The sequence below is a fragment of the Tetrao urogallus genome (assembly GCF_951394365.1).
Source record: "Tetrao urogallus genome assembly, chromosome: 25".
Taxonomy (NCBI): Eukaryota; Metazoa; Chordata; class Aves; order Galliformes; family Phasianidae; genus Tetrao; species Tetrao urogallus.
In genome coordinates, this window is record NC_136838.1 from 2,014,327 (window position 1) to 2,042,188 (window position 27,862).

The following is a 27,862-nucleotide window of genomic DNA, read 5'->3' on the forward strand; positions in this document are numbered from 1 at the left end:
ATCCCACCCTGCAGACAAGGGCATCAGAGCCAGCTCGGTGTCCAGCTGTTGCGTCCTCGGAGTCCTTTGGTATCTTGGGCCGGTTTGACAGCATCCCAGGATCGCTTGCAGATGGAACACGTGGCTGGCAGGACGTGAGGGCAGCAGGGAGGGCTCATCCCAAGTCCCAGGGCACGTATGAGTGCCACTTGGGGGGACCGGCTCGGAGCACAGCCCCAGACAGGTTCAAGAGGTGCACGGTACCACAGCCCAGCACAAATGATTTGGCAAAGTCAGAGCCAGGACAGTGCATCTTAAAAGGCTGTAGGAGAAGGGTCAGGCATTTTTCCTTCCTCTTGGGCACTGATTGGTTCAAGTCTGTATCACAGTGAAGTCTGAGAAGTGGGGAAAAAATCCAAATTACCTTCCCTGAAAGAGAAAGCCTCCTTTGCCCCATCGTTGAGTGGGGCACAGCCTCTCCTGCCAGGCACAGTCAGTCAGATGCTTCAACCTCCCTTCAGCAGACTTTGTCCTTCACCCTCTACTCAGCTGCTGGCAGAGAGCTGGGTGCAGGCAGAGCCTCCTTCTGCCCCCCATCCGGGCTCACCGCCCGCAGCCCTTCCTCAAACAGCGGTAAACAGAGAGAGAAACTAAGAGGCACTAATAGCACAGACGTGGGGAGACTCAGGCTCGAGGCTGCCAAACCTGGCTCCAGATGTCTCCATCCAGCTGGAGAACAGCCACATCCCCCTGTCAGATCTCCTGCAGTGAGTGCCCCGTGTCGCTGCGTTCTCGCTTCACGAGCGGCTCCCCCACGCTCCGGGAATCCGGGTCCACTTCGCTGCCCAGCTCACTGATGGGGTCTGCAAAGGGAAAGGCTCAGCATCAGGGTGGTCCCTGGGGATAAGAGGACCTTTTCTCCACCAGAGTGAAACGGAAAGGCCGGCACCAGGTTCTCCCACCCGCAGTGATTCAATCCCGGCCCCACAGAGCTTTCATACCTTTGTCCAGCAGTGTTGGGGACATGGATGTGAGGTCACCAAACTGAAAGAGAAAGGAGGCTTGAGGTGAGTGAGGATTATGGAGAGCCAAAGCATCACACCTGCGAGCCAGCATCTGTCTCCAAGTAATTCTAACAAGCAATTGGATGAAGCCATGAGCACCAGCAGCGCCAGTGGTAAAAAGCAGAACGCAAAACTGACCACACATTTTGTGGAAAAGTTTGTCACTTCCATCTAAACCTCTGCAAAAATACAAAACACAAAAAGCCAGGGAAGGATCAAGCTCTGGAGAAGGGCAAGAGAAGATGTTCTGTCTCTCAATTGCTGCCACAGACTCCTGGCCAGGGTGCTGCCTCTCATCCAGACAGTGGAGAAGGACAGCAGAAAAGGTGCCTGTTCTCCAGCCTTCTGCCTCTGTCAGGCAGCACAGACATGCTTTCACCCCTGCTGGGCTCTACCAACATTCCACCTCTGCACACTCTGTACCCTTTAGTTCAGGTCAGGAAAGTGCTTTGGCTTTCAAGGCCATAGTGCCAAGTGTAACCAGTGAGCTGGTGACAACTTTGGTTCTGGAGATGTATTGTCTCCACCTGGGACAGGGTCTGAAACTCTGAAAAACTATAATCATAATTCTGAAAGGTCATAGAAAGTTGGGCAGCAGAAAGAATTAAAGACAGCAGGAGTTATAAAGTGAGCAGTGGGAGTAGATGGACACAATTCACTGGCTTTTGCTGGGAAGAATCAGCCTCCTCCTGGAGAAAAGAAATATTGCAAGAGTGTAACGAAGGAAAAGCAAAACCTAAAGGATGAAAGCCTCCCACAACTAGGTTTTGCTGGAAGGTCCCCTCTCTCTTTCATGTTCTTCTAATATCAATAAATACAGAGGTTTCAGGGAATAGTGTGCATTCACAACACTGCTGTCACGATGCAGCAGCATGGGTCTAATGGGAGGGGAAGAGAAAGCAAAATGGATGTGATTGATTTGTCTGACTGCCCTACATGAGCTCCACAGAAGGAGGAAAATAGCATGAGCTTCATGGAGCAAACAGCATCAGTTTTAATCTAACAGCAGTTTCTATATTGCTTTCACAGGTTGACTGGAACCTTCCAAATTTGGGCATGTCAGAATGAAATGTTGGAAGTGGCTTCAGCTAGGCAGGACGGGTCCTGTTTGCAAGCCAGGCAATACGTTTGCTGTCTGATTGGTAGTTAAAAAACCCACAAAACTGAAAAAAAAGCCTCTCATCATTTTTCCACAGAAAAAATGGAGAGGGTGTCTGACTGTACAGACAGCTCTGGAGTTTGCACCAGTGATGTGCACAGAACCACAGGAAATTGCAGGAAAAATAACTTCTGGAGATTTTGGTTTTGGCTTACTTTTTGTGTTGGATGGGGCTACGGCAGGAATACCAAAATCAGATTAGGGAGAGAAGTTAGTAGGTCTATTTCCTTCCTCGTCCAGGACTCTGAAGCCCAGCTGATGCCCAACTGCCCCAAAACCATCAGCCCAGTATTAGTGAGACAGGAGGGAAGATGCTCTGGTAGCTGGATCCTTGTGCCAGGCACTCAAAACAAGTCAGTAAATCTCTCAGCAAAGATGGTTGTAAAACATGTTCAGGGCAGAGTGCTGTCTGTGAACCAACGGCTCTCCTTTACACGCTGCTTGGTTTGGGCTTGTTTCTAGGGGAATAAACAATTCTCACCTCTCCCATTACAGCGATTGGCGTCTCCCCTGTTGCCTGGGCAACACGATGCTCTACCAGATAAAACATGTATTCATCATACAGCAGGCGAATCAGGTGGAAGGAACCAAAGCTGGCAGCGCTGCGCAAGGTGAGGTCACGGATCACCATGGAGCTGGAGAACGGCCAGAAAGAAAATAGTTAGGATGTGTTTTACACTGGCATCGTGGCTGGTGTGAATCCTTGATCCTAAGGCTACTGTGAGTGCTTTCTTTCTAACTCTAACCAAAGAGTGTCCAAGAGCTTTAAGAAATGAGTGAGTGGGGCATCCTATCTCCATCCCAAAAGGATACAGGTGGGGACACTCTTTTGCACAAGGGCAGAACAACAGTCAGCCAGAGCTGCCTGCGTGTAAAGGTGTAAAGAAGTTGGCTTTGCCTTTTCAAGGAGTTATTTACATGCCCTGAGCCAGATGCAGAGATATTACCGAAATGAGAAGAAAACATACCTATAGAAAGACCATTTCAACAGGAACTGCCTAGCTGCCTTGGGGAAGCTGGGACTGCCCTCGTGATGCTTCAGGACTTGAGTAACAACATTATCCAGCCAGCTGGCCCACTGGTCCAGGGAGCTCTGCTGCTGCAGTGTGAGCTTGAAATCCTGCTCCAGCTTTTGCACCATGCCTTCCTCACACTGGCACACCCACGAGGCTTGCTCCTGCTCAGGAGGAAGGGCTGACAGTCACTCAAAGCCTGCTGTTTCAGTTTCTGGTTACCCCAGCCCAGGAATTCAACCTCATTTCTAGTAGGCGAGGACTCCAAACCAGCTCTGAATCACACCTCTTTTGATCTCTCCTGACCACAGCACAATATTACTGTTAGAACAAAATCACTATTGCTAGCAGTACTCCTTATAGAAGTTCATGAGAGCCTTCTCCACTATTCACAATGAGATGACAGATATACCTTGAAAAATAACACCAAAACCTCACGCTAAATAGTTCACTGAATCACTTCTTAGTATTGGAAATAACATGCTGGTTACCAGCAGACAGTCTCACTAGACAGCCCCAGTTCTAGACAATAAGGCCCAGGAAAAGATGCAGTAAGTTACCTGCACGTTGGCAAAGTCGACCCGATTGAGATCGCTGAGCATCTGGTTTATCTGGGAAGTGTTCTGCAGCACAGCACGAGCAGCCTGGGCCAGGTGGTTAAGGGATGTGTATCTCCGCAACGTCTGTGCAAAGGCACTCACTACTGCGACCTGCAGCAGAGCAGAGCACGCAGGGGACTGAGAGCAGGGGGCAGCAGGGCTCAGGAGCAAACTTTTCTCAGTGCCGAGCTCAAGAATGCTGCACACATTTTTAGCTGGGGTAACCTGCATGGCTCCTCTCAAGCTGCTGCCTAATGTGCACTCAAGCACTTTTGCAGCATCTACTGAGCTGGGAACAGGCTTCACAAATCCATGGCATTAGGAGAAAGACAGTAGGAGCCTTATATTCAGTCTCTGTGGTGTCATTCAGCCTCTGAAGTGTCCTGTACTTTCCATTCAGGCAAGGGAATGGCTCAACAGGCAGAGCATTATCAGCTCAAATGAACTGCCTGATCTTGCCCTGCTCCTTGCTGATTTTGGTTCAGAATTGTTCTTCATGCTGTGTTAGGCTGGAGCACACACAGCCAAACTCCAGCAGTGATTTCCAATCACCGTGGAAAATGACAGCACACACCCCCTGTTCAGTATCATGCTTTCTCTACTTACCTTTGTCTGGACAATCTGGGGGGGGAATTCACTCATTGCATTCATCAGCCACCCTTCCAAACTCTTGGCAAAATTACGAATCGCCTGTGTAAGTGTGCCTGCAAAGAAAGCTGCAGAGTTAGAAAGGCTGTTCCACACTGTCTTTACACACCACCTTTCTGGATCATCTGCTGTGGAAGGCACAGCCACTGATCCGGCAGCTGTGATCTCAGTTCAGCATCCTGGGTCAGCTAGGTCCCAAAATGCACTCAAACAGCTCCTTAGCTTCTCTGTGACCCATTTTAGCTTTCTCTAATTGCTGAGACGTGCTCTTCAAAGACACGTGTCTGCGCCAGCATACAGACTGACAGAAGCAGATCAGTGGGACCAGGTTTTTACAGCACTGCTCAGCCCAGTTTGTGGCTAAGTTGTAGCCCTGGGAGGCTGACAGATGAATCAAAGTAAGGAGCCAGATCAGAGTGAAAACCCTTCATATCCCATCAATAATCTCCCAAGTGAAAGTTAACCCTATTTTTCCAGGAGGTGCAGGAGGGGACAGCATGGTCCTGTGCGAACCAAGATACGGTCTCCAAGGAAACACCTCACAAGGACTTACAACAGCTTGTGCATTAAGCCTTTGCTTTTATCTTGACTGAGAGCCAAAGTCAGGAGATGTGATGATATGAAATGGAGCCTGTTTTAAAAGACCTGAGAATTCCAAAGGCCACAAAGTTACGCCTACAGAGAACACTGCTGTGGAAGGAATATTGTCCTTGCCCAAAATATTAGCCTGCTTTTACAATGGAAATCTTTGTGGCAAGTGGTAGCCAGACAGCGTGAGTCACAAAATGCAGTTCTCCAAACATTTGGTGACTCAGGAGCAGCGCAGCAAGGAGCTGGAGCAGGAGGCAGCACTGCCTGTGCCCTCCTGGTCTCACTGCAGACACTCACTGGGCACCGGTCGCAGCACATCGGGGATGAGAATCTCCACCAGGGCCTGGTACAGGATGTGGTCACAGCTTCTCATCCACTTGAGGATGGGTTCATATTTACACAGAGTGATCAGCTTGTCTTTTGGGAGGGTCCCTTCATGTTCTTCTTCACTGCAGGAGAAGGGAAGCAGCATTAGAAGCTGATTTTCCAGGCGTTTCACACTTTGTCTGGATTTCTAATTTCAGTTTTCAGCAGAAAAAGCAACTCACATTTCTTTCAAAAGGAAATCTCTGATCATTTGTACCAATCTCTGACTCTGCAAGCACCTCTCCATCATGGGATCAGAGCTCTGACTGTGGTTTCACCTCAAGCCTGCATTTCCTGTGCTTGCCCTCCTTTTGCTTTCTCTACCTTCAGCCTCCCTTCACACACACACACACGCCCATCTTCATGTGTACCTGGAATTGTCCTACAACACAGCACAGCTGGCTCCTCCTTACAGCTCTAGCTGTTCCCAAACCCTTCACACCTTTATCCTCTCCCCTCTGACAAATATTTGCAGCAAATGCTGTCTGAGCAGGTTAGCCAGTGCTGATGGACACTGCGGTCAGTTTTGAGGTGTCTGGCACCTACAAATGCTACAAAATTCTCATTTTGTGAAATGAAATCTTGGTGTTGTGATGAGAACAAATTGTCTCCAGCTGAATGAGGTCAAATGAGCCTGCATTCACTTCACTTTATAGATGCACGGAAACTTTTTTTTGCATGATTAAGGCATAAGATATTTGTTTAAACAGCAGGCAGAGAAAACTGAAGCCTTACTGCACTGCCAGAGTCGCAAGTCAGAGCTATTAAGACACTGCACTGGGAACTTACAGGGAACTTTCCCCATGCATTACATCAAAATCATTAAAGCCAAGCCTTTGATGGACTATAAAGAGGTCCTTATACCCTCTGCCTGAGAGGTTTTATCCACGGGCGTAGTCCTAGAACACTCACATGGAAAAATCAGCTGTCAACCACCTACACTTTCTGTTGAGTTGAACCAGATTCTTCATTTTATCACATTTTCAAACAATTTGGCACTTAGAGAACTCCTTGGTTTTATATCCACATCTATAAAAGAGGGGCTAGAGTGCTACCTATCGTGATTAATAGCTGTGCTGTGCAGAGGTATGGGAGCACACTGCCCTACCAAGGTGAGCCAGTTTAGGCAGGGCCCTGTGCAGATGCTGCCTGGGTCTGCCCTGACCTTGCTCAGCTCTCTGCTGTGCTGCCAATGCCTTGTAGACGACCCCTTAACGAAAAGATTCTGAGACCATCAAAGAGCTACAGTGTTTCTCTGCTGCAAAATATTCACTGGATAACATCTGCTGAGGGCAAAAGGGCCGTACTCTAGGGATTATTATGGGATATTTCCTTATTACCCAAACTTTTATCATTTTTCTTCCGAATATCAAACATCAGTATCTGAAGTCCTCATGTAATTACTGTGAGTGAACAACACAGACTTTCAATACACATCTTAACGAGAAACCATCACCTTTTCAATTCTCTCTATTTTCACTTATTTCCCTTATACTGTCTCTTGGCAGCAGACTACCAGTGCATAAAGGAAGAAGAATAGGCAGTAACGAGCCAGACAGGAGCACAAAGCCAGGATCAGAGCAGCTCAGTTTGTCATTATCTTCCTCAAGACATGAGGCAGGAACAGACTTGGTCAGGCACCCAAACAGGAGAGCCAGTCGAGGGGTCGCCAAAACCTCGGTGTTGGAGATGCTTTCAAAAGCAGCATCCTGTTTGCATCCACCCAGATGCTCCCTGTATTTCAGATTAGGGTACAGGAGGCATCCATCAGAAGTGCCTCATCAGAAGTAGGTATTTCCAAGTCCTACGAAGCACTCAAAATACCCAGTGAAGCTGACATCAGTTTGTGCATTTTTAAAAGACAGAATGCATCAAGAAAAGCATCATTCAGAAATAATCAAAGCAGCACGGTGTACCTGGATGGCAGGGCAGCAGAGCCATCACTAGGTGGTGTTTTAGGACTCCAGAAGGACTGCCACAGTTTCTCAATATAATGAAACTGAAGGTTCATTACAACATCCAAAGTTGCCTAACAACAAAGAACACATCTCATTAGCTGCTCCGTTAGCATCCTGTCACACAGTGTCAGCACGTATTTCATGCGCTGACGTTCAGATTAAATAATTTACAGGAAAAACAACAAGAAGTGCATTGTTTTAATAATCAATGTAATACAAAAGAGGTCACATCACACCGCAGGCTGCACTTGAGTTGCAATACCTAGTGAAACAAACATGTCCTATTACAGTTTAGCTTTTCCTGAGGACAGCATGAAAGAGGTGTACATGAATTATGTCCCATGTCATTTACTCGATCTGTTAATCAATTAAAAATATTCAAAGTCATCACCTCGCAGTGTCTCCTGTAAAGAAGCTGAAGAGTTTTCACATCATTCATGGTGACCCCTTCTTGTAAGAGGACGTTACCCAGATCAGGGGCTGGGAACTCAGGAAAGACGTGGGTTACATCTAGGGAAAAGAAGATGGGGAAGTTGGTAAAAATTAGAAGCACTCAGTTATGCAGACTACAGACACACACAGGATGCTTTTGTCTCTGGTTGCTATCTTTCACATTTTAATTGGGGGTGAAACTGTTGAAATGAGGCTGATAAACGAGTACTTCCCTGATTCCTGCTGTTATAATGGGCAAAAAGTAAACAACTGCAGTCCATATGTCCAGCATGTAAAGGAGAATGTTTTCCTTCTCTTTGTAATAAAAGTAACAAGAATACATTGTCCTCATGTAATGTGCTTCCCATTAGACTTTCTCCAAGGCCTGAAAAACATCCTTTTGTAATCTTGAGAGTACAACAGACAATATAACTGGATATCAGGCATATCAGGAGTAATTGCATCTCAGAGAACGCTTGGAGCTGGGCTGGGATTTTGTATCTACTGGAGATTATGGAAACATGTAGATCCATGACCAGTAAAAGCAGAGAACCTGTGTCATCAGGAGAGGCCCCACACTGCAGGCTGCAGTGTAGGGCAACAAACAGAATGGCTTCACTCCCCCTGTTCTACAAAGCTCTTCAGAATAGTGTGGCTTGGAGAACTCAACTCTTCCATCCAACTTGTCTGAATTAAAAGCATACCTAGGAACTGACAGAGCCAGTGGCACTAGGATGAATTTCCTGTGGGTACAGGAGCAACAGCAAATGTGGCATTACAAGATTGTACTAGAATATAGATTTCTTAGAAAAGAAGAAATCCAGAGCAGGCAGGGTTTTCTGGCCTTCCTTCCTCTAAGGTGATCAGCCCAGAAGTGCGACATCAAATCCACGAAAGCAGTCTGCTCACCTATGAACTGCTGATGGTGCTGACTTTGAGCAGCAACTGATTGCTCAGGGGTTGTGTGCAGGCTGCTGTTGGAACCGGCTTCTGCCACGCCATCCATCTTCTGAGCTGGTCTGTACCTAGGGCCAGAGAATGCCTGCTGTTACACACGCACAAGCAAACACATCACATGCAACACGGTCATACTGTGAGAGATAGGGACACCTACAAACCCATGATGCTGTAGAGCACTTAATTAAAAAGTTACATCATATAATAACAGAGGTTACATCCAAAGCCAGCATTTGGAAGGCTGACTATTTCTATCACCTGCTCGAGGTGGCGAATGAGAATCTCCTTTGGATCTTCTCCCCTAATCTTCTCCCCAGGAGAAGATTAAATGGGTTAAGAAATTTGCCCAAGGTGGACATTAAAAAAAAAAAAAAAGAAAACAAGAAGCAGAGCTGGTGTGGATGCCAGGGTACAGACTTGCAGACTCTGGAGGTGACTTTTACATTTGCTTTCTTTTCAGGAGCACAAGAAATGAATTCTTCTGCTCTTTCTTTACTGTAGCATGAGCCAGAAGTGTCAGTGCTTCCAGGAGACAATCCCAAATTCCTCGGCACTCAAAACTGCTCAGACACAAGACTAACCACAGCACTTTAACTTGCATTGTCCCAAGTCCAAACAACCCAAAAACCCAAACCCAAGAAACAAACCAATGCAAGCCCACAACCCCTTCCTGTGATCAGGACAAACAGCTGCAGAGCTGAGGTCCTCAGCTATTGAGCCAGGGGATACAGGGAGGAGTGGTATATTCTGCAGTGAGCTCTGTAGCAGCAGGCTGAACTCAAGCCACTGGCAAACAGAACAGCAGATAAATGCAGCTTGGCAAGCCAGAATTTCCCCTTGAGCCTTCTGCTGCTCAGACCAGCCAGAACCCGGCAGCCCCATTCTCGGGGAGGACCCCACAGCAGCTCTGGGGCACAGCAGTGGGTGCCACGGGGCCGGGAGCACCTACCTTTGCTTCTGGTGGATGGGCTGCTGCCTCATGGCCATGTACTGTGTGTCCTCCTGCAAGCGGTTCAGCGGAGACTCTGGCTTCAGCCGGATCCCATAGTAATGGTATTTGGAGTTTCCCCTGCAAGTAGCAGCATTAAAATTGCTCAGTGCCAGCTAGTCAATGGGAGCAACCTCACAGCCCTGCTATTGACTCTCAGGCTTGTTTTGACAATCCACACCAGCCCTTACAGTGCACACGTGTTTGCTGCCAACGCTGTCTGAACGCTGACCTAATGAATGCCATCAGCTCCTCTAAAATTCATGACCACATGTCACAAAGTTCAGCGACGTCCACATGTGAAATCTGGCAAGGTTTGTTCCAAGCAGTCAACAGCAACGGGGGAGAACTGACAAGTGTTAAAGTACAAAGCATTGTTAAACAATGACAGAGACCTCAAGGGACGCTTTGCACTTTGATTAGAGCTAAAGAATTTGCTTTTATATTGAAACTAAACTTTTATCTTCATCTAGAGTTGGATGAAAACAAGCCCGACTGAATGGCCAGCTATGATAAGAAAGCCACCTCTCTGGTGTCTGCACTTTAACAGCAACAGTTAAGAGACTTTGATCTGCTTTTGGCCTTGGGAATTGCTCATTTTTGCTGTTTTGTAAGATCTGAAAGCTTACTGCAAGAAAGAGAGGCTGGATTTCCTTCTCCTTTGCAAAGCTGCTGTGATGCTCCTCAGGAAGAGGCCTTCCCACCCATCACATTGGACAAATGTCTCCACTCACGTTTTCCTACCAACCCAGGATTTTTCCTCTGCAGTGGGGTCTCCAATGTGCTCTCATTGCTTAAAATTACAGCTTAGTGCTTCAGTATGGCAGTGTCTGAAGGCACCTTAAATCCAGTGATGTCTCCCACAGAGAAATTTAAGAGAAGTATCTGTTGAAGAATTAAGCTGCTATCCAGAATGCTTTTTATCTTGTGGGAATTCTCTCTTTTCCATTTTCGGCTGCTTTTATTTAAGGGAGACAGCAGAACTGTTCAGTCTTTGTCACCATAATGTAGGGTTTATACGTGCTCAGGTGTGAAGCATGCTCCAATCAAACCTTAAGTGATTCTAAGTGCCTGCAAATTAAATAATAAATGCATTGATAATGCAAATGAATGAGTAAGGTGGTAGACAGCTATTTCCATATGTATGGAGGTGTATTGTAGCCTTTCAAGCTTGCACATCTTGAATATCAAGTTTGTTGCTTTTTTCGTTTCTGTCTTAATTACAAAGTTTTCAAGGTTAACCAAAACCTTTTGGTGATGGAATTCAGAACATCACAGACCAAAAGAACCCCTGGTGAATACTTAGCATTTATACCACAGGAGATAGATATAAAAATAAGTTTAAGAACTGGACATCAGTTCCCTCATTACATCTATTTCCTTCTTTTTACAAAAGAATATAAGAGCTATTAGATAATTTTAAACCTTCATAAATAACGACATGTCAACCAAGTAGCATTATCATACATTGAAATAAAATATTCTGACTTTTTTTTAATTTCAGTCTTCCATGGTGAAAATAAATTCTGAAATATCAGAACACTGCCATCAATCAGAAATTCCATTTTCTGAGCCTTTCTATTTCCAAGTCCAATCTTCTTTCGGGTCACAAAGCAGAAGGATTCTAGAGCAGCTGTTGGGACTTTGAATTTTTCCTCCTTTGGTAGGATTAAAGAATTTTAAAGAAATGACTTCAGAGTTCTTACATTGGAACCCATCTTCAGAAATCCAAACTCTCCCCCGCTCTTCCTGCGACTGCTACCTCCCCATTCCAGCTGTGTGAATGCTGCAGGCACATCTGGTTTTGTTCTACTCTGGAATATCCAAGCTTGTATTTTATTATAGAAAGTTATAAAACCAGAGCAGTCACTGCTTCTCCAGTGTATTCACTGCTTTTTTAAAATTAGAAGCTGAAGTAAAGTGCAATGTCAGCTGGACAGGCTGTGCATGGATGCTCCCCTGAAGGACACACATGCCATTACTGCAAGTGTTCTCCCTTAAGTTTCACCTTTCTTGTTACATCACATGGGTCTGTGATACTTTAAAACAAAAATTCGTTAAGAAGATTCAGCCTCCTTCTTTGTGAATTTCAGAAATAAGGCATCTCCATATCTACAGGGATGTCTGAACACCTTGTCTGCATCAGGGATCTGGGATCTGTTCCCACTGCTGATGGAGAACCTTCCTGGATCCAGAAGGAACTCCGCAGCAGAACGCTGGATCCAGCAGCTGACAGCAGCAATGGTGATCAAGAGAAAACAATGGGATGAAAAGCAGCCTGGTTTTAAATAAAATGTCCTTGGATTCCTTGAGAAACGGGCTTAGATTGAATTCAGGATGAGGTGCTGTCACCAGAAACCCAGAACATGTCTGAAATCAACATTCTAACCCTGCTGATTCCTGTTCAGAAAGAGCTTTGTCTCACAACACGTGGAAATTAGTCCTGTGATTTAGCATAGCAATTTTTTTTCCTACAGCATAATGCTTGGTAGTTTCTATACATCTCAGAAGAAAGACCCGTGCCTGCCAAGTTATATTTGGTAGATTTTCTACGTGTGTGAGAGGAGTTGCAGATCCCACAAGAACAGTGCAATGCTCCTTTCTTCTGCAAAACATGAGGCCACATGCTTTGCTCTTGAGAACAAACTACAGCCCCTGAAATTAGTGGCTATACAAAATATTTGCTTTTAATTAATCCCCGATGCAAGGAGCTGTACAGCACCCACAGCCATGCAAAGTGGTGGGAGGAGGCGAGATGCAGCTGAGCTTGAGAGCTGTCACTTTGCACTTTGATGGCCCAGCCAGCATCTATCTCTTGCTTGCCTGCACCTTGCCACTGAGTGTACACTGAGAGCATCCCCAGCTCACCCACAGGACAGCGTGCCACAGAATCATGGCATGGCTTAGCATCATGGAATGGCCTGGGTTGCAAAGGCACACAATGCCCATCCAGTTCCAACCCCCTGCTGTGTGCAGGTCACCAACCAGCAGCCCAGGCTGCCCAGAGCCACATCCAGCCTGGCCTTGAATGCCTGCAGGGCTGGGGCATCCACAGCCTCCTTGGGCAACCTGTGCCAATGCCTCACCCTCTGGGTGAAAAACTTCCTCCTCATATCCAACCTAAACCTCCCTGTCTCAGTTTAGATTGGAAAGGACTTTGAAAATCATCCGGATCTGGGAAGCTTCTCCCCACCACCTCCAGCCCCAGCTCCCCACCAACCTGGTTCCCAGGCGGCGAGTCCTCAGCCCCATGAACACCGACCGGATCAGTTTTCCAAAGGAAGCAGCGTTCACTGGGTCCAGCTTGTGCTCCTGGCAGTGCCTCAGGTAGTGGTTGTAGAGAGAACTCCGGGGCAGGCTCACACCTTCCGCTGTCTCGTAGTTGTCCAACAACCACTGGAGCTTTAGGCATGGAGACATAAATAAAGAACACGTGAAAGTCTAAAGAGGGCTGGAATGGGCTACAAAAACCAATGGCAGCGCTTCATGTCAGCAGCAATATCTGACATTCAAGAGAACTTAATACTGTGTGGTTAATTTGTATAAGTGATAATTATGCCAGCAACATTGTTATAAGAGTAGAAGGATCCCCGGTCCAAAGCTAACAACAAAACAAAACCACCATCAGGTTTTGCTGATCCTGCCATCTCAGTGTCCATCTTGCATTTGGATAAATTCCTGTGGGACCAAGATAGAGCTGTCTGCCAAGAATGAAGACATTAAAAACTGCCTTGGATGAATAAATTTCAGAGAAGCAAAGACTTTATTCATTTGAAGATTGGCATGTCTGCAGCTGTTCTCCTAACAATAAATAGGTCACCACCCAACCTTGGAAATCTGAGGTGTTTCACCCATTATTTTCCAAAACTTATTGCTTGAACTTCTTTTGAAATTTCTGTTGATTAGAGTTTGCAATTAAATAGAAAGTATTTATATCCAGATGGTCCGAAAGGGTGAAAATAGCAGCATGGGAATTAAAACACAAAAAAGTCAAAAATCTAATCTCCTTTAATTGGCTAAATGACAAATTCAGTACCAGTAAGTGTTGTGTTATAGTAAGGGGATTTTTGAAGGAACTAAATGTACAAATGGATTAAAATCAATAGCGTTGGCAGGAGTCCTTTCACTGACATTGGGGCTATCTGGGATCAAGGCTTTCTACGTCCAGACCTCTGCACATACATCCATATAAAGGTGGCACAGCTCCACCAGATGCAGCTGCATTTGCAGCTCATTAGTGGCTAAACAAAGTCAACTTCTGGAGGTTAAAATGTTCACCCCATTACCTCCTTACAACAAAGAAGTCAAGAACATACTGTACTTCAGCACAACCTTAGAAACCAGTGGGATTCAACCACGCACATGGAGGTACAAGCTGGCCTACGCTTCAACCCTCCCCACTCAAACTTCAATAACTGCCTTTTTTCTGTCATTTTCCCTTGGTGAAACTTGAGGGTCCCAATTCACCACTACACTGCTTGAGTTTTATGTCAATAACTGGGAGAACACAACCTGCATTGTGCAGTGACATTTCTGACACCTCACTCAATTCAGTCGTTTTCAGTTTCTGCATTTCCCACCCAACTCTGCTCTCATACAAATGCTTCTGAGCCATAAGCTATCAGCACCTACAGATGCACGCTGTGTGGTTATCATCCACATACTGAAATTTCAACTTCTGCTATGCCAACGAAGCTGAATCCAATGAAGAAACACAGTTAAAATGAGTTCTGTTATTGGGTTTGACCCAACCCACGCAGACATTCAGATCACAGAATACTTTGAGTTGGAACCCATAAGGATCATCAGGTCCCATCAGCAGCGGTGGGCTTTGGAGCAGGGCACAGAATGCCACAGCAGGAAGAAGACAAACCTGCTGCTCAGCTCCCCAGCCTGCTTTTCAAGAGCCACGTGCCTGCCCCCTTCAAACCTCCATCCACTCGCACTGCATTGCACAGAAAATGAACTTTCTGGAGTCCAAACCCTACAAACCTACGAGGCAGTGACTGCTGCTGGCCTCCCTGCCCCTGTCTGCAGCAGGAGATGTGTTGGCAGTCCCCAAAAGGCCACTGCAGACCCCGAGGCTCCGATCAACCCATCCCTTACAGCTGCCTCTAACAAAAGCACTCCCCAGCACTCAGGACATGAAGAACCAGCAGCAGTTCTGTCTCTCTTCAGTCCACACCTGTGCTTATTTTGGCCCATCCCCTATATTTAATGATTAATATGTCCTGCTTTTTTTGTTGTTTTGTTTTCTTTACCTTTTATTTATCCAATGGAAGATAATGACCATGGATTGGTTATTCCTACTCCTCTAAACCTGCCCTAATTCCATGCCTTAAAAAAGCAGTCATTTCAACTTGACTGGAGATTTTCACTCCAATCCTACAACATCCCCTCCATCTTCCAACACTTGCAGTGTTTTTTAACATTCCTTCAAACACTGTGGAGTTTCACAAGACAAACTCCCACTGCTGAATTGGAATTTGATGCAAAATGCACAAAAGAACTCAAAAAAGGAATGTTGAGGATATAAATAATTTTCAAAGGATGATTTGTGCTCTTCCTGCATTACCAACAACGCACTGGGCACTGAAAATAAGAACTTTCAAGATTCTCCCTGTTTGCATTCTCTATTCTGTTTACTTTTTGACACTGGGCTCTGGTGTGACAATGACCAAATACACCACGGTTTCACTTCTGTTTGTGTTCTGATCAGGCTCCAATAAAATCTCAGGGCAGCTGCATGCTGCTGTTTGTGCTACAAGCACCGCAGAGGAACATTTCCATTTAATTTTGACTTCCACTTTATTTCTATCGAGGGTCTGCTTTGATGTAAAAAAACAACCCTTTAACACAGCCCTTGATTCAAGGAGGGATCTGAGGGTGGGAGAAGAGACGCTGTGTAAAAAGGCGAACTCCAGGTGTGAAGGTTTTGTTATACAACCAGTTGTGGAACTGAACAAAGCCATGAGGACACACAGCTGTGGGGCACACGTGGGAGCTTCACTCGAAGCTGGGGCATCCCCACATCCTTCCACAATTAGATGTCAGCAAAATCTACACTTTTTCTTCAAAAGTTTTCTTGAAAAACCATCACTTTCCTCCCTCTGCATCATCTGCAAGCTCCTCACTGTCAGAGAATAAAATGCTCTGATCCAGCGACTGCGGAGTGCACTTGTGAGCAGAGCTTTTGAGGAACGTATTCGATGGACATAATTTCAATAAAGCATCACTTCTCACTGGTGTGACCATTCGCTTTGGCTTCTACACTCGATATTTCAAGTGCACTTAAGTAACTTCTCAGAGTTTTCAAGGATAATTTCAGTTATCAGGAGTGGCTCCTTATGGCGTGGACTTTGTATAAACTGAGATATGTTAAAAAAAAAACCCTCTTGATTGAGATATGTTTTGTTTACCTTTAAAAAAAAACTCTGACATGAAAAATCTGCTGATGGCCTTAAAATAAACCATTATCCTAAGAATTTACAAATTTGCAAAAAGTGCAGTTTAAAAGGAGAGGCAGAACACCCGATGAAAAATTATTCAACCTTAAGAACAAATGCAATTAAACCAGAACTAATGGTGCAATTAGCATCACCTCAAAGCTTCCCTTGGGTACCAGGTTTTCCAGCAGAGGAACATTTGTCAGGTTAAAGGATTGCATTTTGCTACCACCTTGGCTTGTGATGCTACCACTGCTCGGGGCTGTGAGCTCTGTTTTGATTTCTGTCCCCCATGTCAAGCTCCTATTTTCCTTTCAGCCCTGACAAATCACAGTTCCCTTCTGTTTTGCTTTCTGATTCCCACTGGCGAGCCTGACAATATTCAGGCAGGCAGCTGAGATACGCAATTGCCTGTCTTCACAGTAAGCACAGAAGGTAGGAACTGAAATATCCCACGTAACAGAAAATATTATAACTCAGCATGGACCGGGGGATGCATGCAGACACTCAGCCACAGCCTGGGGCTAACTGCACAGGAAGGTCCTGAAGACCTCCACAACAGGCAGAGGTTTTTCCAGGCAGCTTCACTGAGCTTCCTGGAGCTCTGAGAGGAAATCACCCAACCTGGTCCTGCAGCACATTGCATTTCCTGCAGGCACTGCAGCACTGCTGCCTCCTCATTGCTTCTATGTGTACATGGACACAGCCTCAGTGCAGAATGGTTGGGACTGAGCCAAGAGACTCAAACACTGAGCAGTGATGTGGGCACAGACCTTATGCTATGTCTTGTCCTGCAAGAAAGAAGTGAGGTGGCACTGCTGGGAGCCTGGGTCTGGCCCCACCTCCATTCCACATGACCTGTAGTCAGATGAAATCTCTTTTCTATCTTCACTTTCCTTGCTCTGTTCTTTTTCTGCTTTTTCCAAACCTCCTTCAGAACTCCCCTCCGTCCCCCACCCTGCTCCACTCTGCCCCTGTCTGTGCTGCAATGAACAAGAACAATTCTGCAGGACATTACCCTTAGTCAAACCTCTGTGGCTGAGGTGCAGAAGTGTGGCTGCAACCTGGAGCAAGAGGATGTGCAATGATGCTCTGATCAAAGCCTGATTCCACAACTGTGCATTTTCCCAGCTACAGCAAGGACCCTTCTATTTCTAGCACCTGAAATAAGAACTGAGCTCACCCAGGAGCCCAGGCTTGAAGTTTGGAATCAGCTTAAGATATCAGAACATTCGTTTGAAAGTTCCTCTAATTTTCTCTGCCTATTTTGGTAGGGTGAAAAGGTCAAACCTACTCAAGAATGACAAGATTTCTGCCTCCAAATACAAAGCAAGACTAAATTTGTTAGAATAAGGAAGTACCACTCAGTGCACTGTGAGTTATCAGAGCAGAACATGCTTCAGCCTAACCCAAACCACAATGAAGACAAGGCAAATCCAGAGACTTCAGTAGGACTTGAATTAGACTCCTCAAATCTGACACAAATATGTGCTTGCTGTTAAGCATTACTGCATGGAAGCCATAAACCATGATGCAGAAGACCCTGAGTAGGCCCAGTAGGACAGCAGGAACTTCACACAAAGCAGGGAAGTTATTGGCATAGCAAGAACAGAGAGGCCTAGCAAATGGATTTAGAGTAGCATTGTAACAGCAATGGTCTTCCTGAGGCACAGAAAGAGGCAGTGAAGTATTTACAGGAGTAGGCTTTTGGTATTTGGAATCTAGGGGATATTTGTCAGGATTCACTCCAAGTTATTGCTGTAGAATTGCAAGTTATTTTGCAGCCATCTTCCAATTTCACCAAAAGGAAAGAACTTCCTCAAATGTGTTTATCTAATTGCCAGCAATTTCCATTGCAAGGTAGAAGAAATAAATAAATACAGGGTAGAGGCAGTTAACACAATCCAGAGCTTCTCATAAACAAACATTAACATCATGGCAGTTTTTGCATCAATTCTTGTTTCTTGGGAATGGGCTGCTTTGGGCAGCACAGCTGAATCGGGCTGTTTTGAGTGCTTTGTGCTCTTGAATACACCAAACAGCTACAAATAATGCTTCTACCAAAGCAGGAAAGAGGTTGTAAATTCCGATTGCAACTTACATGGCTGTTGAGCAAACTGCTTTTGTGTGATGTAATCCCTTCATTTTTTTGTAGGTTTTCAATCGCCATTTCAAGCTAAAGAAAATGTGCACAGGGAAAAAAAAAAAAGGAAAAAAGAAAAAGAAAGGAAATCAGATAGTTAGCAACAGCCAGGAATTCACCCTTATTAATAATTGAATGATTTATGCTTTATATCAACAGGCTTGTGAAAAGAGCAAGTAGATGAGGCACAGTCCTTATGGGATGAAGCTGCAAAGACGTTATTGTATGGCATGCAAACTAACAACACAGCAAGAGTCCCTGTTAGGCTGACAGAGTGAGACATGGGGATATTTGCTCTTCCACCACATGCACTGCCCGTTATAAAGGGGAAGCAGTTTTCCTTCTCTCCCTTTCATGCCTCGACCAAAACACCCCCATACAGATGTACTGCAGCAAATCAAAGGACAGTGGTACAGAGGAGGTGCATTGTACTCAGATCTTTCATGGAAAACTGGGATTAATGAACTTATTACTTCTTAAAATTTTGACAAAGAACTAAAAGCACTGAAATAAAACAGAGGCACCAGGAGGGCTGATACAAGGAGTGTGCAAGCTGAAATGGAATGCATCTTTGCTATTATGCAGACTGCTATTGTACTCATTTCCTCTCATCTCAGAGCTTCTGCAACTGGGAGAACAGCAATACATCCTGGCTTCTGAACAGACCCCTTGCTTTCCTCTACCTGCTCCTACCTTCTCTTCTGCTCCCAGCCTAGCTCTTGCTGCTGCCCTGTGCTGAGACCCCCTTCCAGACCCTCCTTGTGTTGCTGCTGGGGCTCCCTTGGCAATCTCTGACAAACTACTTAGCAGAATGCTGCTGGTCCAGAGCTCTCCTGCTCCTGAGCACAAGGTTTCTGCAAATGTGGAAGGATGAAGAAGCACCTCAGGTTGAGGGACTGGCAGTTTTCTGTCCGTTCCTTCTGTTTCCAGTAAACGTTCTCCAAACCCTTTATCTGTGACCTATTAAAGCAGGCAGGATAAGGCAGCATGCTGTAGAACTTGCAACCAGCACCTCTCTCTTATCAAGTTTGGCATCTATCACCATCTAACATGCATGGTCATGCATGTATCTGGAGGTGCATCCAAAAAGCATCACATCTGCATGACGATCAGTCAGCTTATGGCCTCATTTACATACAGCTAGCTCCCTATACTCAAGTTTGCACTGATTCCTAGCATTGCAAAGACAAGGGTGGAGAACAAACCAGCCAAGTACAAAACCAGGCTCTATCAGAGAAGTGAGATCTAACATCTGAAGCTCAATTCAGTAAAAAAATGTCCAGGCTTTGCCATATCCACGTCTGAATGTGACACTGTCCAAAAACCTCCAGCATAAATTCCTCGGTTTCTGCCCCAAAGAAACATCACTGTGGCACCTCTCAGTAAGTTAGCACTGAATTCAAAAAAGGGTCAGCCCAAGCATATGGTTCACTGGATTTTGAGAGAACTTGCACGCCCTGATGCACCATGAGGAACCAAAACCCATCAGCACAGATTGATTGCTGATGCAGCCTTCAGGAAATGAGTCAAAGTGTGAGAGGGAGACACCATTTCCTTCCTCTGTTTAGGGGCAGAGCCAGCTGAGCAGGGCAGTGCCTGTTGAGCAATGTCTCTTATGCAAGCACAGAAGCACCACTTGTCCTTTTGGCATTTTGGTAAGTGTCCAATCCAAACAGCCACCTGACATCTGCAGGAAAAAAAAACGAAAAAAAAAGACTGAAAATTTTTAAGCAGTCCTTTATGAAGGAGAGCTTTTTGATAAAAAGAACAGTTCAATAGCTGCTCTATGAGAATAGGTGCTGAATTTCTTGACTATGAAGTTAAAAAGCACCATGTGCCCTGATGAAATGTCATCAGCTCATTAAAGGAGAGCTGTTCTGCTCTCTATACCAAACCAGGATACAGGAAAAAAACTGCAATTGTTTGGAAAAAAAAAAGGGAGCTGCCTGGAGTGGTGCAGCAGTAGAAGACAAGCTGCTTTACAGTCAGTCATTCATTTTGCTACCATGGCTGTACAGACCAGCAGCACCTCTCAGCTACTGCTCACTAACTGCTGGACAAGTAAAACCTGCCCAAGAAAGGACTAGAGTGCATTGGGTAAAGATTGAGTTACTGGGACCAGAAGGAAGACAGTTCTGAGGACCTACACACAGGAGATCTCAGGGATTTCCCCACTTGGCCCAGTTTAATTTAGATGAAGATTAATAGTGCTCTGGCAGTACAGACACCAAGCAGAACTATGCGATGCTTTGATTCAGCCCACCGGGAGAATATCATCTTCATTCCAGCAGATTTGGAGGATGCTGGGTTTTTTCTTTTTAATATTTGAAGAGTTTATTTTAGTGTGCATACACCCTTTGCCAAACATCTCTCAACCTCCCGAGGCAGCTCTGCTCTTATTTCATCGCTAATTGTGATCCCTTGTTCCCATTTCACTCCCATTTGAAGCTACTCTCCTTGGTTTTCCCTCTGAGGTCTGTTTTGGCTCTGCCACAAGCAGTCAGCATCCTCCAAGCCCTCACGATTCCCTGTTCCTTGGCTGTGTTGACACCCAAACTTTTCACACTGCACACCTGAGACCACATGCAAACATTTCTTCCTTGCCTACATTTGCATGAGCTGTAATCGTGTTCTCTCCACAGTTAAGTTCTTAATACTGCCCCAACTGCATTTGTTAGGTCTGCAGGCTTGCAATACCAGGCTTCCCTATTCTCTGTTTAAGCAAAACACTGCAAATAAAAATGTTATTACCCAGTGACATTATCTTGATACTGCCCTTGCCTTCCACTATTTGTCCGCCCATTACTGTGTGAAATTAAAAGCATCTGTCATGGCTCTGAATGGCCCTGGGAGATCTACCTTATCTCCCTGCAGCTCTGGTCTGTGCTGAGAGAACTGAAAGCCACAGATGGACACATCTCTACAGCACCTTCCACACAAGCATCATTCATTAGTTAGCACTGTTAAGCTTATCCACAGGAGCCACAAACACTTCTGAAAGTTCATTCCTACATGCAACACAGTGACTTTTCTTTCAGATGCATTTTCATAAAGGTCACTTCCTAAATTCTTCTTTTTGTTTTTTTCTGAACAGCTTATCTCACGTGATAGACAGCTACAAAATGAATCTGTTCATGGGACGTTTGTACTGACACATCACACTTGGGCTTTTTACACTGTGTCCATCGCCATGGAAATAAAGAAAAAAAAGCAATGTTGTGCAGCTCTGCAAGATGCAGTCCCACGCAGGTGACACGATCAGCTGCTACTTCCCTCAAAATAACAAGCATGAGCAAAATCAGAGGAAGTTCCAGTGCTGGTTCTTAACTCTGAGTAATTAAAACACATGGACAACTCTCACAAAAGAAATCTGCTCATCCAGTGAATCTGCCCCTTATTCCTACAGTTGTCACTTCACAGTTCTCCTTCATCCTGAGCTAAAGACTGTTCCCCACTGACAGGTATTTCTGCCTAAGGCAGAACACATTCACTGTGGGATAAAGGCAACAAATCAAGGCACAACAATCCAAAATCTTTTAAGTCTGTGTTTTAAAATGCTGTGGGACAAGAAAGTGGAGCCTTGTTGGCCAGAGATTCAAGAGAACTCAGTAGCCAGCAGCTCCCATTTTTCACCCTAAGAGTGTCTTTAATGTTTTAAAATCCAGCCACATATACTCAATTGCACCTATGTTTATAATCACACTTACACAGAAATGTATACACACATACACACACCAAGTCAGGTGAAAAGGAAGGTGAATACTGTCCCAGAACACAAACTCCAACCAACTCTTGGCAACAGTTGCTACTAAGACTTTGTGGATTCTCAGATAAAACTTTGACAGCTTGTAGCCACAGGAAGGCTGCTTTAGGTTAAGCTATCTCTCATAGTCCCACATAGTTGTACAGTTATGCTTCTAAACCTGGCACCTCTGTTGGAAAGACACAATTAAACAGTATTAGAGCTTTACACGTTTGGGTAAGAGCAGCATTATCCCTAAAATACATTTTCTGTAACATATGGCAAAGGCAGAATACACAGTGGTGTAGGAGATATATGAAAGCTTTTCAGTCATTGAGGATTTGGAGAAATCAGCTTGACATATCTTTTGCAGTAATTATTCACTGTGTTAATAATGGACTTTTCAGGTCTCTTTATAATTAAAAATATGTATTGCTTTACTTTGGGATAAGCTTCGTGTTCAGATGTTATTAAAAAATGTTAACATAGACAATTCTTTTGAATTGGAAAACCAAAACATTTTGCTTGGGGAAAGAAAAAACCCCAAACTCTGGGAACATAACTCTTATCTCCGTGCTGCATAATTTCAGTGTATGAATGATCTGCTCAAAACATTTGACAAGCTTCTGCCTGCCAGTAAGACACATCCCAAACTCTGGGGTACGTATCTGTGCAGTACACCAGTGTCTATTCTCTTCCTTGCACTTGCATGACACGTTATACAGACATATACACGGTGATAATGATAGGAGAATTTATTTTCTGCAGGCTTTTCAGTTCCCTTGGAACAATTCCGGGCCCCTGAGCTACAACATCTGCAGGGCTACATACCGTTGCTGGAGAGGAGCGTGAAGTATGTGACAGAGAATGTCTAGTGTTTTCCATCCCCCCATGAATGAGATAGGCTCCCGAGCTGGAGAGGATCGGACTTCCCCCAATGTCCATGGTGATGCCCACCATGTTGTGAGAGGGAATGGCTGTAGGAGAGGATGCCGCTGTAGTCACCTGAGCTCCACCTCCCTGCGGTTCGAAATAGGAAGCTGCGCTGCTAGGGGCGTAAATCTGAGCTTCGGTGTTGTAGGAGTAGGCGGCTCGTCTGTCAAAGGAACAACAGGGTTAGGATGTGGAGCACGCGCCCATGGAGAGGAGCTTACAGAGCTAATCTGTCAGACAATGGCTTCTGCACCAAGCGCCGTGTTTTAAAAAAGGCCTCGACTCCATTGTCAGAGGGATTTGCTTCAGTGAAATTGAACTCTGCCATAAAAGTCACCTCTGACATCATTAATCTGTCCTGCGATGGCCCTGAAGCAAAGACCCACAGCCTATCCAAGCAGTGTGCCTGCACACAGAGCCCTGCGACCACTTTGCAGCTGTCTCAGCCTAAATGTGGAGGCTGAGAGCTGAGAGAATGGGCAGCAAGACCAAATCAGGGGCACAAAGATGGTCCCAGTACAGAGAGGCAAGAGGAAATCTTACAAAGCCCCTTTCTCCCTATAGAAATCCTTCTTTGGTTCCTAAGCCTGCCCCAGCTCTCCACTGCAGAGGACTGGGGAGAGGAAAATACCGGATCATTTCATACCAGGGAGAGCAGGATTTGCTGGAGAACACTCCTTCCATGAGGACAACATCTCTGCCTAAAGCCTAGCACCCACACACACAATGCAGCATGCAAAAAAGTTCTTTCCCTTCCACCTTTGAATGGCAGGCAGTGCCAGGAGCAGTGCTGGACTAGGAGAAGCCCGGCAGGACCAAACTGCTTAGACCCAGCGTGGAGTGGTGAACAGAGTAAAAGACTCTTACATGGTTCCATTGGTATAAACAGCTTCTCCTTCCACATACTGGACCTGGGATGGATAGACGTGCTGCACGGATTGCACCTGAAACAAGCATCATAAGCCTGAGTTAGAGACATGTCCCTGCCTAGGAACAGCGAGACAAATTACATACTGCATCCTTAACTTTCAACCTTACCTTGACATCTAGGCTTTCTTCAACAAAAAAGGAAAATCACAACAAAAATAAAACCCCTAATTACCACGCTTGGGAATCCCAAGGGACATATTTATTTTAAAAGTTCAAATTAAAATTAGTAAATAAGTAGTTGCTCCATGAGCAGTGGAAACAATGGAGCTGGGTTTCCTCCACACACGTCTGAGGGCTGCTTCTCTGCTGACTAATAAGGGTGAGATCACACTGCAGCCTTTCCTTCAGAGAGGTTGGCAGTGTCCATCTGCATCCCAGCCCACTTTCTTGTTGGTCTGGGAGATATGTGGTTGCCCTCTGTCAAGTTTTTCTGGAACTGAGCAACCAAATAAAAAACTGCTAGAGGAAAAAGTCAAAGGAGTCAGACACACTGTCCACGTGAGGCAGCACCACATATGCTTGGTTTCTTAGGAAACAAGGGCTGCAAAAGGCAAGGTTCAGATAAATAAAAACACTTGCATGGTTCTCAGTCACCCAAACTTCCTACGAAGCCACATGCAGCCAGTATATTTGTCTGTGTAACTTAAAAAATAATCCCAAACACCTTCCCTCTAAAAATTTTTTTACAGAGAAGTCCTGCTTACTGAATGGCAACTAAAATCAAACATCAAATCTTCAAACGTATGCAAGACACCTGCTACACTAAAGGTTTTTTCTACACCTTAAATATCTTTATAGTTTATTGTATTACCAGTCTAAGAAGGAGGGGGAGAGAGGGAGAAAACTGTCTCACCAGGTCTCCGGTTGCACACAGCTCTTTAATTAACACTGTGGATCTTTCAAAGGAGATGTTTGTCACAGAATCTAATACAGAGCGGGACATGAGAGATGGGGAGTGTCCAGTCCTGCTGACACAGAGCCCCTGTGTGGGGTCTCCCTGTGGGGACATTACCTGTTGTGGAACCTGCTGAACTCTGGGAACAGAGATTTGCTGCATCTGCGCTCCTTTGGGAGCAGAGCCTGCTGCTTGCACCAGAACCCTCTGCAAAAAGAAGATATATTAACACACACTTATTTCAGCTTGTTGTCACTCTGTAACACAGGTGAGTCAGCTATTCCCTTTCAAAATTTCTGGGAGGCAGGACAACTCCTTACTTGGCATCTCTGTGGTCCCCCATCCCTCCAATGTAATCTGCAGTGACACCAGAACTGAACTCAGCACCCAGAACTGGGGAGAAGTGGAGACCTACATCCACAATTTCTGAATTTCTCCATGGAAAATAAAAGAATAACAGAAAGCAGCTGATTGACAGGAAAAGTTCAACAGGAGGCATTCAACAGGAGGAGTTCAGCAGGAGGTTCAGGCGCAGCACAACAAGAACTGTTCCTCACGTGTTCACATCTTCCTCCTAAGATTGCAAAGCTACTTCTTTTATTCCTGCTACACCGAGCCACTTTCTGCCTCCTGTGATATGAAACTACACCCTGCAACAAAGCACAGATGTTATGGCTTCCAAATCTAGGATGGCTCTGCACCTTTAGTGGCTTTAGTGCCACCAAGGGCACAAATCTGACTTGTGCTGCCCTGCAGTGCTCACTCCAGAACACTGTCCTCTACCTTTCCCTTGCCCTTTCCACTGCCCCCTTGTTCTTTGCATTACACTCCACACTCAGTTGGAGGCTGGGCTTGTCTTGAAGAGTGCTAAGCACCTTGCAGATCCAGAAAAACAAATGTGGATGGAAAGAAATGATTCAGTGAGGCCCATGGGAACGGAGCCTTGGATACTGGCATGAAAGTAAGAAAGGAAACATTCGAGCCAAATATCTGTATGGCATTTTAAAATGATGAGGACCTTCTCCAAGGAGACAGTCATCCTCTGCAGCTCGAAGCTTTAAAAATACCCAGCAAACTGGGCCAACAGAATAAACAGCTGCAAAACAATCCCGCATGAGTCCTAGAAGAGACCCTGACAATTACTGGCTGTCATATCTCTATTTATGAATTTCAGTCCTCTAATACCCTCCCAGACATGGCCTTAGTAATCAGCCAGAAATTCTGTTCCTGCACAATTACCAGGAATGTGATAATTACACCGTCCCTACATCACCAGCCCCCCATGGAGACCTTCACAAGTCTGGATACATTTGAGATCCTGCAGCTGAGACAGCGATAAGGACACTGACAATTACGCCTGCCATCAGTTTGCCTATTTTATTTCCAAAAGAGGCTGTGACCAAAGGAACATTAAAAGCCCTTTTTCAAGTCAGACCTTGGCAATGCCAACTGCCTCCAACTCTCACTGAGAATTGTTCCTTTCTCCTACTTCTCATTCATTCTCTGTCTTTGCTTTTACCAAATGACACATCTCTCCTCCTTTGGCACAGCTGCCCAACTCAGCTACTTCTGTAATTCATCACCATCTGCCCGTTACCCCTATCAGCTTCCAACCAAAATAATTAATCATCCCCAACCTGTAAGATGAGGCCATCCTGTTCGTAGAGCCTTCTCTCACACTGAAAGTTAGACCAGTGATCAACAAAACCACAGGCTTCAGCCTCACACCACTCCTGCTGCCAGTAGTTCATTCCTAGCGTTTCCTTTGTCCTGCAGGTGGGAGGGGGAGGCTCTCTGGATGTTCTTGCTCCAAGCTTTCTTCCAAGTTCCTCTGGGTTTTCCTTAATCCATGGAGTTCCACTCAATATGCTGTGTCATTACAACAGCACTAGGAAAGGCTGGATGGGTAATTTCATGATCCAAAGCCAGCAGGTTTTCTAAACTTCGTTAACGTTGTCACAGTCAAATTCACACTACGGACTGATAATCCCTAAGATACTTGATGCTACTGTCCAGCATTCACACCATTATCATACAAATGAGAAATAACATCTGGATAAATGCTGGGAAGGCTGCAGGAAGACAGAGGGCTGGCCAAATGCCGAGCTGCACGATGTGGATGCCCACGTCCTAATGGACAAAGTGCTCCTAACAATTCACTATTTTTAATTGTCACTTCCCATCAGCATCCAATGGCAGCTACTTCTGCTCACTTGGGAGTTGGAGAGAAGGGTGTAGCTCAGCTACACCCACCCATTCTCTTATCCCTTCAGCTTCCTTAAGTGTGATGGAAAGTTCTTCTGACAGTTCCCCAAACGGCACAAAAAGGAACTACAGTGATACTTAACACTTCCCGTTTTGTACTAGGTAGGTTTCATTCATCAATTAATTCATCTCTCCTGTCAGGAGACCTTCCAAGAGCATTGTATTCAGGCAAATACATCACGAATATCTCCCCTCTCTCTAATTCAACATGTTAGGATCCACCCACAAAAGGAAGAGGCTTCCTTCTGACTTCTCCACCCACACCTGCTTAGCATTCCCCCTCTCTTTTTCTCTTGATCTTGGTAACTTTTCTGCTAGAGATGTCTTTAGGGATAGTTTCATTTTCTGCTGCTTTTACTGACACAACAAATGACAGCAAGATATTATACTGAGAAAACATCAAACTGCCACAAAGTGAGTTCCTTAGGTAGCTAAGATAAAAATCTAAATTCCGGGATTTAAAAGCAGTGCTAACACAGCTAAGTATCTCTGGTCTCCATCAACACAATCTCCAAGCAGTTTCTCACCACTGCCTCAACAAAGTGATCAACAAACTCTTTCCCCAAATAAGATCCTGGATTAAAATACATCTACTGGTAGAATTGGTCCCTTCTCCATGGAAACGGCGTTCCAGCTGTGCACATGTTACCTGCTGTGAGGCTGGCACTGGCTGCACCACTGGAGCTTGGGCTGATGCAGAAGGATGAAGTGTCACGGAAGCTGCCGAGTCTGATCCACCCTCTGAACTCTGCAT

At 45.3% G+C, this 27,862-nt stretch overlaps 1 protein-coding gene across 2 annotated transcripts; it reads right to left on the reverse strand.

Annotated features, from left to right (window-relative positions):
- Positions 1-732: 732 nt before the first annotated feature.
- RFX2 (regulatory factor X2) lies at positions 733-27,862 on the reverse strand (the record flags this gene model as incomplete). Of its 2 annotated transcripts, XM_079546689.1 has the most annotated exons (17): positions 733-832; positions 968-1,023; positions 2,684-2,837; positions 3,171-3,379; positions 3,776-3,925; positions 4,421-4,518; positions 5,351-5,502; positions 7,336-7,448; positions 7,769-7,887; positions 8,719-8,834; positions 9,716-9,835; positions 12,975-13,156; positions 18,302-18,376; positions 22,917-23,181; positions 23,886-23,962; positions 24,961-25,050; positions 27,758-27,862. In XM_079546689.1, 17 exons carry the CDS (start codon positions 27,860-27,862, stop codon positions 733-735), a joined length of 2,181 nt encoding a protein of 726 aa, XP_079402815.1. The 2 variants fall into 2 exon arrangements, with proteins under 2 accessions (XP_079402815.1, XP_079402816.1); XM_079546690.1 differs by lacking the exon at positions 18,302-18,376.